The sequence below is a fragment of the Myodes glareolus genome, chromosome 22 (genome assembly GCF_982192425.1).
Source record: "Myodes glareolus chromosome 22, mMyoGla1.1, whole genome shotgun sequence".
Taxonomy (NCBI): domain Eukaryota; kingdom Metazoa; phylum Chordata; class Mammalia; order Rodentia; family Cricetidae; genus Myodes; species Myodes glareolus.
The window spans coordinates 54,003,087-54,016,376 of NC_142047.1; the positions used below are offsets into that span (position 1 = coordinate 54,003,087).

The following is a 13,290-nucleotide window of genomic DNA, read 5'->3' on the forward strand; positions in this document are numbered from 1 at the left end:
TAAATTCACTATAAATTTTAATCTGATATAAAATATTAAAGACAAACATATTGAGAAATAAAATGTGATGACTGAATTCAGTGTTTTAAATACGTCCATGGAGCAAAGGGGTTTCCCGCCAGCCCGATCTGCAGCTGTTGTCTTCTGAGAACCATTCTTCCAGTTGAACGTGAATGGGATGTGACTGTCACCGATGTGCTGGCTACTAACTCAAAGGCCACTGCAGTCATTCAGGGAACTCATCTTACTCAAGTTTCCAAACAACATAAATTGTGATAGTCCGTGCTTTTCATGAAGTTTCTCCCAGTATGGCCAGAGGCAAATGGACATGGCAGCCATGTCCATTTAAATCTCAGTGTAACCATGCCTTGGGCTCTCTACATCAGCAGCAGAAAAAAAGCCACTTTTTCTTGAGGCAACATCCAACTAATAGCACTGATATAAAAAAAAAAAAGTGTCCAGTCTGTAAGAACAGAGACACTAGGTGAGCAAAAAGGCTGCTCACCCCCTTTCAGGGGGCAGGGCCACATTAATGCTCCATATACCCCATGGAGTAGGACTTCAACTTCTTCAAACATCTTTGAAATAAGGTCTCTCACATCTGGCTGGTTTCAAATTCACTACTGTAATGTAAGGTTTGGTTTCCCAGTTGCCAGGATTAGGGGTGTGAGCCACGATGCTTATTTTTTTTTTTTAAACCAGAACAGTTGTTTCATGACGGATTGTTAGCCTCTTCAAGATGAACTGGATGCTGTAACAGCTTTCTCTTGGCTTTAGACTGCTCCTTCACAGAACCCTAGTTACACTCTCTCTTGCACTTGGCAGGGCGGCCACATTTGCCACAGCAGCAGGACAACACGCATCTCATTGTGACACTTCCCGAAAGACGATGTTCCATTTGTCATCCTGCTCCTGCTGCTGAGGCAAAAGAGCCACCATATTAAAGGCTGAAAATTATATTATTCTGTTTCAGCCTTATTAGCAAAAATTTAAAATATTAAATTATATCTGAGAATTACATATTTAAAACAGGCATTTTCCCCCCAAAATACATGCTTCAATGAATGTAAAACTGATTTCTATTCACTTCTGTTGCATTTCCTGGTCATTGGTACCTTGCTTTTCAAAAGGAGTCAGAAAATAAGGTGAATAAAAAATAGAGGCTTTCCTGTTTACAGAATAGGACTTCTTCCTTTGGCAAACGCATCAGGCTCTCACATGCCCCAGTGCTGTGCACTGCACACCCTGACAGTTGCAGCTTATGGTGTCCAGAGCTCTGTCCCCTGAGATGTGGGGGATCAGACAGGGCAAGCTCTCCTTCAGTGGCCCCAGGTAGGAGCCCAGTGATTAGCAACCTAGCTTCAAGTAGGCATGCCTTTAGTTTATAGTTCCCTTTTAAAAGCCACCACCTGACAACAGGTTGACTCTAGCAGAGACAAAGGAAATGAGGTGCTGTGCCAAGCTAGCAAACATTCCAAGACCTGCAGTAACCTCCAGGCTTCAGACATTTAGAAAGTTACAACTTTAAAACTGAGTAAGAAGGTCTGAGAGGACAGGTGCATGTTAAAACAATATTTTACATTCTTTGTGAAAATAGGGATGTCTCACTGAATGTATGAACCACTGAATGTATGAATCACTGAAGTATGAACCACAGGTTTCATACAGTCCTAAGCTCTGTTTTCTCTAATGCTGTTTGGTTTTAAAAGTCTCTCAGACAACCCACCAGTAACGACAGCTTTGTTTTTGTTTGTTTTCAGACAGGGTCTTGCTATGGACGCGACGATGTCTTCACCATCTTTCTGCTTCAGTTTATCGATAGCTGGGATTACAGGCTGAGCCTGTGGCAGCTCTGGGACTGCTTCATTATACTGACATAAAACTCTGTTTGTTCATTAGTTTTCTGTAAAGCCCATTGGGCTTCAAAAGCAGCTCTTCGTGTGTCCCATGTTCACTGATTTTTCCTTGGTCAAGGACGGCAACAAAATTGGCATTCTTAATGGTGGACAGGCGGTGAGCTATGATCAACACTGTCCTTCCTTCCATCAGCCGGTCAAGTGCTTCCTGTACCAGATACTCGTTCTCAGCATCCAGTGCACTGCAACAGACAAGGTCACACACAAGAGGAAGCAGAGAGGTCAGAGCTCCATACATTACTGAGATACTCCCTACTGGACACACACATCGCTAGAGACACCCTCCAACATAGATCCACATTTTAGACACTCTAACATGATTACACATAGCACGGAGATACCCTCACCTGGTTGCTTCATCAAGGAGAAGAATTTTGGGGTTCTGAAGGAAAAAGAGAAATGATTTATTAGCAAACACAGCTCTGGGCAGTGGCGGGTGAGAAGGCTCAGTAAGTAAAGGCATTTAACCAACAAGCCTGACAGCCTGAATTGATTTCCAGATCCCACATCATTAGAAAGAGAGAACTGACTCCCACAGGTTGTTCGCTGACTTTTGTGTATCCTTGACCCCAAGAAAAATAAATAGAATAAAAACATTTAAAGCTAACTATTACAGTTTAAAAGACGGAAAGAGGGGATGTCCCGAGATATGGCTCAGTGGTTACGCTCTGTTGCTCTTCCAAAGGACCCTGGTTTAATTCCCAGCACCCACGTGGCAGCTTCTGTATCCCCAGGCCCAGAGAATCTGATGCCTTCTACTGGCTTCCTGGGACACCGGGCACAGGTGTGGTACACAGACACACATGCAGGCAAAACACTCATATACATTAAAAAAAGGAGGAGGAGAAGGAAGAAGAGGAAGAGGAAGAGAGTTCTGACCTACATGGTGGTATTGCTGCCCCTGGCAAATAAAGGACTGTCAAGCAGTCAGACACAAAAGGTCTGTGTGAGGCCACCCATATGGAATGCCTGGGCAGGCACCAGGACAAAAGGTTGAAGAGAGGTCTTCTGGCTGATGTGGAGGCTGACAGGAAGAGGAGAGTTGCTGGGGGAGGGCCCTGTTGAGTGAGACACATTAGAATGTTTCCATCATCCCATGGTGATAGATGAACCAGTTCAGTGCACCAAGGCCCACAGAACTGTATTTAGATGGGAAATAACTAAACAGCAACAATAATAATAATAGCCAGGTGATAGTACCACATACCTTTATTCTCAGCACTTGGGAGGCAGAGGTAGGCAGATCTCTGTGAGTTCAAGGCCAGCCTGGTCTACAGAGTGAGTTCAAGGACAGCCAAAGATGCTGTTACAAAGAGAAACCCTGCCTTGAAAAAAATAAAAATAAAATAAAAACAAGCAAAAATTCTTAATAAAGAGAACCTACTCCAAAGCATCTGTGTGAGTGTGTGATGTGGGTGATTCCGCCAAGCTGAAGCCGACTGAAATCACTGAAATCACCAGATGGAACTGGCCTAAAGCACTGCTACCTGCTTATCAGCCAGGAAACACCTGGAAACCAGCAGGTTCACTCTTCAGCTACCTCCAAGTCCTCCCACTAGCTTATTTAAGAAAAGCAAACTAATGCGAAATGCAGAAAAAGCAAAACTGAACCAATATATTCACCAAATTCTAGTTTTTTCCTAGAAAAAAATCTGTAAAAAAATATATATCTGTAAGAAATTAAAATGTGTCAACAAAAGGTACCCTCTATGTTCAAACATTACAAAAACCTCCAAATCAACTGAGGCACAGACATTCTCATTGGTTAAGCAGCAAGAGAGGGAAGTTCTCAATAACACACAGGGAATTCCGACATTTCTGAGTGCTATGAGGAAAAGCTGAGATGTGTACTGCTGGTTCCATTGTCCAGCCTGTCCAGAAAGGCAAATCTAGACAAAGTGCTCCATAGCACAGCATTCTGGGTAAGGTGGAGAGTTAGCTAGGTTATATGGACAAATGTGCACTCTGAGGTACATTTAAACAGGTATACTACGGAATCATGCTTCCATGATGCCATTAGAAATCACCTGCATGGGCCAGGTGGTGACAGATGCCTTTAATCCCAGCACTTGGGAGGCAGAGGCAGGTGAATCCCTGTGAGTTCGAGGTCTACCAAGTGAGTTCCAGGACAGCCAGGACCGTTACAAAGAGAAACCCTGTCTCGAAAAACCAAAAAGAAACCACCTGTGCATGCTGAGGAGCGCAACAAAGGGAGACATTGCTTTCTCCCTCAACCCCCTCCATAGGTTTCTCTGCCTAGGGAACTTGTTTTGCTTGGTGAGATATGGCTAACATAGATAAGGATAATGGGGTAACATAAGTTATAAGAGCTAATAAGTAGCCTGACCTAATGAGCCAATCAGCTTTATAGCTTATAGAGATCTCTGTGTGATTGATTTTCCTTGGGGCTTGCTGGCTTGTTGGGGTACCCGGCGGGACAGAAACCCCAACAAGCTGGCCCCCTCGTGTTATAGTGAGATGTTGCTGTCTTAAAAGAAGAATGCCTGGCTCCCCACTGAGGTTCTTCTTGCTCCTGGCTGAAGTCTGTCTGCCTGAGGCTTCCAAACAACCCAGTAAAGGTCAGACGTGCACATTGGTGCCACTCTGAAATTTTGTTAATAATCAGTCACTGGTCAATTGATTCTTCTAGGTAAAAGGTCCATTTGCTAAGTTCCTCCCCATGCTGAACTCCTTTAACACTGGACTCTTGAGAAATTTCTCAAATATGACAAATACTTGGACAATGACTCCTCAGTAGAACTCCCAACTTACCTTTTTACCACACTGTCAGCCATAACACACACACACACACACACACACACACAAAAAAAAAAAAAAAAAAAAGCAGGAACTGCTGAGTCATCAGTAGTCAGAGTTCTTACCTTCAGCAGGGCCCTGGCTATTGCGATCCTTTGTTTCTGCCCACCTGACAGAAACAAATGGTAAAGGTAAGCTTAACAAAAGTCTTAGCAAATTTTCCAATGAGACAAGGGACAATTTGAAGATAACTTTGATTTAACCACAACTGATAGGCATTACAACAGAAGTTTGTTTTCTAAATGTACTGTCGTATTAAACAAACAAACAAAAAACCAAGCAATTACCATAGTTAATATATACTGAGATTCCCTTCACAGAAGATATTTTCTAAATGCATTTGGCATATTAATCTATAACAATCATTCTTGGAGGCAGACCCTATAATTACTTTCAGTTTTAGAGGTAAAAACTGAGGCACAGCTAGGCATGTGGCACAAACCTTTAATCCTAGCACTTAGAAGGCAAGTTCAAGGCCTGCCTGGTATACAGAGTGATTTTGGGGTCAGCCGGGGCTGCAGAGTGAGACCCTGTCTCAAAAACAAAACAGCAATAAAACAACTAAACATGCCACAGAAAAACCGGAGGCACGGTGTGAAATGGCTCACAGCTGGCAATGGAAGAGCCTTTACTCACACATTCCTCCTAATACGATGGCCAGCACACTGTGGGAACTTGGAACTCTGATGTTGGGTGCACGCCTCCATTGTTCTGTGTTGGCACACGGCCTCAGTCCTGTGGTAGCCTGCTTCCCTGCCCCACAGCGGTTCTATGTGTACGTGAAGCTGGAGGTTACCAAACAGGGAATCCACTCTAGGAACAGGGGGAACGTTAAGATGCAGGCCTGAGCCAGGCGGTGGTGGCGCACGCCTTTAATCCCAGCACTCGAGGCAGAGGCAGGCGGATCTTTGTGAATTCGAGGCCAGCTTGGTCTACAAGAGCTAGTTCCAGGACAGGCTCCAAAGATAGAGAAACCCTGTCTCAAAAAAAAAAAAAAGATGCAGGTCTGAAAGAAGCAATCTAGCCATCTGCCTTGCATCTGGCTCTTTCCCTTGAGGACTCCACTTTCCAGCAGCCAGAACTCCCAGAGGCTCACACCTCCTGATGTGGGCTGTCTAATGGAGCCCAATTCTACTTCAGGTGCAACAGCACTCCTTTCAAGTTGACTATGGATGGGACATCTTCATTCATGGCGATGCTAGGTAGCATGCCATTCATCCAGGTGATCACCATGTTCCACAGATGCTGAAGTACCAAACTCGCATGGAGCCATCGTGGGACGCAACGAAACCCCCCCTCCTGGCCCTCTGAAGTAAGTAGCTGAGTGCCCCAGCGTAGTCTTTGGAGCATCCTGGGGTAAGATCCTGGAGTAAACACTAATGGCCTCTTCAAATGTTGTCCTCAACATCAACTAATATACTAAAAACCTATAATTGTCTATTCCTTTCAAACTGCAAAGGTGTTGGGTGTGGTGGTATATACCTATAGTTCTCGCACTTTGGAGGGTGAGACAGGAAGATTAAACATTCTGTGCCAACCTAGAGTATACTGTGAGATTGTGCCTAAAAACAAAAAGATGGAAGGACCTGTAGCTTCCTTGACTGCAAACTGAAGCACAAGAATACTGTTAAGATGTAAAAATATACAGAAATCATTCCAAAAGAACAGGGATCTTGCTTGAAAGATGAACCCCACTATGATTAATCTCCCATGATGTTCATTCAAAACACCAGAATATCTCCCTCCTGCTTCTTATTTTAATCATGCAAAATTATCACCATCTTTTTGTTTCATTAATCCTCTGTGATCTAATCTCAGAACTAGAAAGGACCATTGTCTGGTCTAGCCACGAGACTCCTTAGAGAATGGGAGCTCAGAACCTCAAGAAGAAACACATTTTAGCATTTGCACTGAAAAAAAGTTTGTGTCTAACCAAAAATGTGCTTCCCTTTAACTCCACTACAGGTCCTACTTCACATTCTACAAGTCAGAACAAGCTTCCCTTTCCCCGAAGAATGTGGTACCCACAAGGCACAGTTGTCTGCTGGAATTGAAGATGAAAAGAAAGAAACAGCAAGGAAGGAAGGAAGGAAGGAAGGAAGGAAGGAAGGAAGGAAGGAAGGAAGGAAGGAAGGAAGGAAGGAAGGAAGGAAGGAAGGAAGGAAGGAAAGAAAGAAAGAAAGAAAGAAAGAAAGAAAGGGGATCATATATATTTTCTGCTTTGTTTTTTCCTGTGTTGCTGAGAATTGAACCCGGGTCTTTGTGCATGCTAGCCAAGCACTCTTGCTCTAAGCTACACCCTCAGCCTCAAGGGATTATAGTTGACACAGAAGATAGATGGTCCACTAAGGAGTTCACTCCTTGTTCTTTCTGGAAAATTCATTGGTCCCTGGTCCATACTGGAAAATAACAACATTTTTGTGGTGATATGAATATAAATGATCCTCACTGACTCATATATTTGAATGCTTCATTGCCAGGGAGTGTCTGAGAAGGATTAGAAGGATTAAGAGCTGTGTCCTTGTTGGAGGAGTGTTGCTGGGGTAAGCTTTGAGGTTTCAAAAGCGTTGGCTCAAGATGCAAAGTTCTCAACTACGTTTCCAGCACCATGCTATCTACCATGATGATAATGTTATTACCCTCTGAAACTGTAAGCAAGCCAATAATTAAATGTTTTCTTTTTATAAAAGTTGTCTTGGTCATGGTATCTCTTCACAGAAACTTAACAATAACTAAGACAACTTTTGATACTTGGTTTCTTTGGGATAGTCTCCTTTCCTCGGGCAGGTCATCATCGACCACCTTGCCACGGCTCCTATTCTGTATTTCCCTAGAGCCCCAGGCCGCACAGCACATCTCTTCTCAGAGGAAACAAAGGCTGTCACTGGGTACCACACAGCAGTCCTATGCAGCAGTCCCAAGGAAGTTCTGGGCAGAAAGGGAGGAAACACATCCTTTCAGAAAGGATGAAGGGATTTTCCTATGTTCGTCTAGAATTGACACTGGGCTGGAGAGATGGATGGCTCAGGGGTTAAAAGCACTGGCTGCTCTTCCGGAGGTCCTGAGTTCAATTCCCAGTAACCACATGGTGGCTCACAACCATCTGTAATGAGATCTGGTGCCCTCTTCTAGCAGGTATACATGCAGGAGGAACACTGAATACATAATAAATAAATCTTTAGTAAAGAAAAACAAAGGAAGGGAAGAAGGAAGAGAAAGGAAGGGAGGGAGGTAGGGAGGGAGAGAGGGAGGAAGGAAGGAAGGAAGAAAGAAAGGACAGACGGACAGACGGACAGATGGACGGACGGACAGTGTATTGGGAACCAGGCAAGGATTTCTTGCTTCTGTTACACAGCAGGGCAGTTACACACCTGCAGGAGTGAGCCAACAAATGAGACTCAAGAACCACATACCAGATAGAAGGATGCCCTTCTCCCCGACCACAGTGCTGAAGCCCTGTGGGAAGCGACTGATGAATTCTGCAGCATTGGCCACCTCTGCTGCCCGCTCCACCTGCTGGGCTGTGACTGAGGACGGGTTGTCAGCACCATAGGCAATGTTCTCTGCGACAGAGCAGGAAAACAGGACTGGCTCCTAGAATTGGAAACACAGCACATTTGTCGGAAATTCCAGGTAGGCACCACGGGTACCAAGGAGTTGAGGATAGGCCTCAGCCAAGAGAGATACACGGTCCCAGAACAAGGGCTCTGCTTGGAGGCCCTGGTCTTCTACAGCCTTACCTAGCCAATTTTATTTCAGTTTTTTCAATTATCTTATGTGTTCTTAATTTTATTTTTTGTTTTCTTTTTTATTGTTTTTATTGAGCTATACATTTTTCTTCACTCCCCTCCCTCCCCCTCCCTTTCTACTCTCTTCCAATTTACTCAGGAGATCTTATTTTTGGTTTTTTCTCCTTCCTAGGTAGATACATGTATACATCTCTTAGGGTCCTCTATGTTGGCTAGGTTCTCTGGGGTTGTGGACTGTAGGTTGGCTTTTTCTTTGCTTTATGTTTAGAAGTACTTATGACTGAGTACATATTAGATTTGTCTTTCTGGGTCTGAGTTACCTCACTCAATATGTTTTCTTTTTCTAGATCCATTCATCTGCATACAAATTTCAAGATACCATTATTTTTTTCCACTGTGTAGTACTCCACTGTGTAAATGTACCACATTTTCTTTATCCACTCTTCAGTTGAGGGGCATCTAGTTGTTTCCAGGTTCTGGCTATGATAAACAATGCTGCTATGAACATAGTTGAGCACATGTCCTTGTGGTATGATTGAGCATCCTTTGGGTATATACCTAACAGCATATTGCTGGATCTTGAGGTAATTTTCTGAGAAATCACCACACTGATAGCCACAGGGGTTGTACCAGTTTGCACTCCCATCAGCAATGCAGGAGTGTTCCCTTTAGCCCACATCGTCTTCAGCATAAGCTGGAGTGTTTTTTATCTTGACCTTGTTAATTTTAAAAGCTCCAGTTTAGGGGCTGGCAAAATGTCTCAGAAAATAAAGGTGCTCATTGTTAAGTCTAACAACCTGAGTTCAATGAGCTCATTCCTTGAACTTAGACAGTGAAAGGAGAGAACCAAATCCCCTAAGTTGTCATCTGACCTCCATGTGCACACCATGGCATGTGCACACACACATATACACAAACAAATAATGCAACTTTAAAAAAATAAAAGGTATCAATTTACCATGAACAAAACCAACTTGATTTGCTGTCTTCACCACACTGTGGAAAGGAGACCCCAAGATGGGTGCCCACAACTGCCGACCCATGACAGCCCTGTCAATCTCAGTCCCTCCTTTAGGGCTAGCAAGGCCTGGAAGGCTCAAAGCCAACTGTCTACCATCCATTACAGATAAAGGGCCCATGGTCATCCATGCTTTCTGACATACAACCAGACACGACCGCAGCATTCTGACAGAGCCCTGGGAAGCACACCTGCCTCTAGTCTCTCCTCTGCCCTCGTGATGCACATCCACACATGGGTATCTAGTCAGTGCCCATGGCTGCACCATCCAACCTAGCACAGGAGGGATCCCCCCAAGAGTGCAGGAACGGAAGGTGTGAGAGTTACTACAGGGTGCGCAGTGGTGAGAGAAACTGGCTGTGATAGAGTTTTGTTGCTCCACGCAGTCCTGAGCAAGCAGCTTCACGAAAAGAAAGCACGCTTGATTCCCATGCCCACGCACGGGGAATTGGGAAGAACAGCGAGAGCCTGAGACTCTCCTCCCTCTAGACCCTCTACGCTGCAAGGGAGCACCAGCCTCAGTTCTTAATAAAAAGTCAACACTTCAACTGATGAAGTGTTTTGAGTCTTCGGGACATAGCCGCATTTGGTTTGTGGACCGGGTGTGATCCATCCAGAACTCTCGGTTCCTTTCCTGAGAAACATGAGACCGAAAGAAGCGAAGGAAGATGGGCATGTCTTTAAGGCCAGCACTTAGGAGGCAGAGTTAAGCGGATCTCTGAGTTCGAGACCACAGAGTTCCAGCACAGCCAGGACCCAGGAAAGAAAGAAAGGACAGGAAAAGCAGTTTCAACAAAAGTGAGACGCAAGGGAAGCCTGTCTTCTTACCTGACTGACTGTCCCAATCTTAGATCTCAGCCAGACGGGGTTTAGCTGACGAATGTCGTGTCCATCAAGACTTACTGTTCCTGTTGGGTGGGGTGGGGGCAAGAAGTCACCAGAGGTCAGGGCTGATAACCAAAGTGAACACCAAAAAGACCCACTTCTCTCTGTCCCTCTGTCTGTCTTTCTCTCCCTCCCCCTTTCTTTCTTAGATAGGATCTCTTGTAGCCTAGATAACTTCAAACTCACTATGTAGCCAAGGACGACCTTGAACTTCTGATCCTCCTTTTCCTACCCAGAATTATAGGAGTGTAACAAATAGTGATTGATCTCTGTCCCCCTAAAGCTGTACTGGGGATCAAATCCAGAGTTTTATGCTAAACAAGCAGTCTACCAATCAATCCATATCCTCAAACTGTAAGCAATTTTCAGAGACTAAACAACACTCCGGACTTGGAGTATGGTTAGCAGGGAAGTACTTGCAAGGGCCTGGTCTCCATCACAACCACCAAAAACAAAAACAAAACAAAACAAAAGAAAACACCTCACTTTCCTGGTTTCCGCATGGAATCCAAAACCAACAAGGTTTGGACTTTCAGAGCAAGAGGCGTCTTGTGGAAGGTCTGATTTCCAGAGAACTAGGACTTCCCTAGTAGACGGCAAGACCAACCAGGCCACCTTCCTGAGTCTGTAGGTTGCTGGAAGCTGGGCGGCCTGGTAACATTAGTGTTCCATGAATCTGATGTCTTATGCAGAGCCTTGATTACAAAGAAAATTGTCTGGGACAGGAGAGCACACAGCACCCACTGGCTAGTAGTTCGCATGGCAGCCTTCTGACTATTTAGTCTCCTGATCATGTCAGTATCAGAAGCGACCGTAAGGCCTGGTTCAAGCGGGGAGTTCTATAAGTGTTCTGCAAGTGAAAATGGAGTCTATTTTGCCACTCCATCTAAGATTACGCAGGACATATATACACATATCCTATGAATGAATGAGACAGTGTCATACCTGTTTTCTAAATTCAAAAATGAAAGTTCATGCATAGATCATCTACTCTAGGCAAGAAAAGGGATAAATATATAAAATAACACACTTTTGCTCTTAAAGGGGAAGATACAATCCAACTGAAAACATAGCTGGGCACATTGGTGCATGTCTTTGATCCCAGCACTTGCAAGAGAGATGCACACAGAACTCTGAGTTCCAGGCCAGTTAGAGCTACATCATAAGACCCTGTGTCAAAAAAAATAAGGAGGAGGAGGAGGAGGAAGAAGAGGAGGAGGAGGAGGAAGAGGAGGGGAGGAGGAGGAGGAGGAGAAGGAGAAGAAGAAGAAGAAGAAGAAGGAGCAAGCAAGCACAAACCAAGAAGCAGAAAGCAAGCACAAACCAAAACTGGGGGAAAGATATCTGGGCTGTGGGAACAGCTCAGGAAGAAGAGTGTTTGCCACAGAGGTGAAGACCTTCATTCAATAAAATACATGATAGAGTACAAAAAAAAAACATACTCGATCCAGGCCTCTAATCCCCACTACTCAGAAAGCTGAGGTAGAAGGATCACAATCTAAAGTCAGTCTGCAAAACTTAGTGAGAACCTGCTTCTAAAGAACAGGGGGATGGTGGTGCACACCTTTCACCCCAGCGCTCCTGTCCTGAGGATGCTGTCCTAGATCTGTCGGCATTGCAGGCATAGCGCACTACTCATCTGAGCCTGGGATTTCAGGGCGAAGGGTGAGGGGCTATTTCTACACTCAGAATGGTTTATAGTCTGACATTTTACACAGCCATGGTGAGGTGGTATTGGGGTGTGGTTTTGATGCCACGGGCCAGATTCTAATATCAGAGACCTCAGGGGTTCACCAAGAGGTTGCATGGTTTGTTACTTAGCAAGACAGAACTTTAGAGTTGGGGGAGGGGAGCAGTGGAAACTGGGTTTTTGGGGGAAGGCACTCAGAAGGATCAGGAAATACAAGAAATTATCCTAAAAAAAAATTCCCAGCATTCAGAGGCAGCACAGGCAGTTCTCCATGAGTTCAAGGCCATCCTGGTCTACAGGAAAAATTCCTACTAGTTCAGAACAATTTTAGCAGCATCACCACCACGTGGAAATGGACCCCTGGTCACCAGGTTTACTATGTATAAAACAACTAAGGAAGTGGGCATGGTGGGGCATGCTTGGAATCCCAGCACTCAGGAGACCATGGCAGGAGGATTGCCACAAATTTGAGGTTAGCCTCATTCACATAGTGAGTTCCAGGTCAACCCTGTCTTTAAAAACCTAACAATAAGACAAAACAAACAAACCAGCCTAGGAACAGTCTGGAGGCAGAAGCATCAGAAGACCATTGCTACCTGAGCTTGTGGCACAGCAGTGTCCCAGTGTGGACACAGGACACTGCACAGCACCCTTGGCTGCTGGCACTAGAGGGCATTTACTGAGAGCTGCTGGGTACAGTCTTGCTGACCGTGTTGGCTAGTCGTACATCAACTTGACATAAACTATAGTTATTTGAAAGGAAGGAATGTCAATTGAGAAAAGCCCTCCATAGGTCTAGCTGTAAGGCATTTTCTTAATTAATGATTGATGGAGGAGGGCCCAGCCCACTGTGGGTGGTACCACCATTCCTGGGTGGGTGGTCCTGGGTTCTATTAGAAAGCAGAAAGCAGGCTGAGTAAGTCATGGAGAACAAATCAGTAAGCAGCTCCCCTCCATGGTCTCTGTGTCAGCTTCTGTTTCCGGGCTCCTGCCCTGTTTGAGTCCTTGTCCTGACTTCCTTTGATGATGAACCGCAATGTGGAAGAGTAAGTCAAATAACCATTTTCATTGCCAACTTGCTTTTTGGCCCATGTGTTTTGTTGTAGCAACAGAAACCCTGAGACACTGACCCACATCCAACAGTAGGGACGGAGGGACACGCTGTGAGTGTGGAAACCAGAGCATTACACAAGTCTCCTCCAGGAGTGATCTCGC

The 13,290-nt window shown here is 44.8% G+C and overlaps 1 protein-coding gene and 1 long non-coding RNA gene across 3 annotated transcripts in view; one reads left to right on the forward strand and one right to left on the reverse strand.

The window, feature by feature from the left end:
* Window positions 1–13,290, reverse strand: part of Abcb10 (ATP binding cassette subfamily B member 10) — a 34,660-nt gene continuing 21,370 nt past the window's right edge. Inside the window, exons 9-14 of one of the 2 annotated variants that reach the window (XM_048450227.3) lie at window positions 10,329–10,408; window positions 8,147–8,327; window positions 4,799–4,842; window positions 2,800–2,974; window positions 2,264–2,298; window positions 2,004–2,098 (exon numbers count right to left, since the gene is read on the reverse strand). In XM_048450227.3, the coding sequence (XP_048306184.2) occupies window positions 2,297–2,298; window positions 2,800–2,974; window positions 4,799–4,842; window positions 8,147–8,327; window positions 10,329–10,408 (482 nt within the window). In that variant the 3' untranslated portion in view covers window positions 2,004–2,098; window positions 2,264–2,296. Of the gene's footprint in view, window positions 2,099–2,263; window positions 2,299–2,799; window positions 2,975–4,798; window positions 4,843–8,146; window positions 8,328–10,328; window positions 10,409–13,290 lie in introns of both variants that reach the window. The other variant, XM_048450226.3, reaches the window with a different exon arrangement.
* On the forward strand, window positions 5,795–7,422 carry LOC125410584 (uncharacterized). Its single transcript, XR_015736035.1, has 2 exons — window positions 5,795–6,045; window positions 6,699–7,422. It is a non-coding gene; the product is annotated as an uncharacterized LOC125410584 (long non-coding RNA).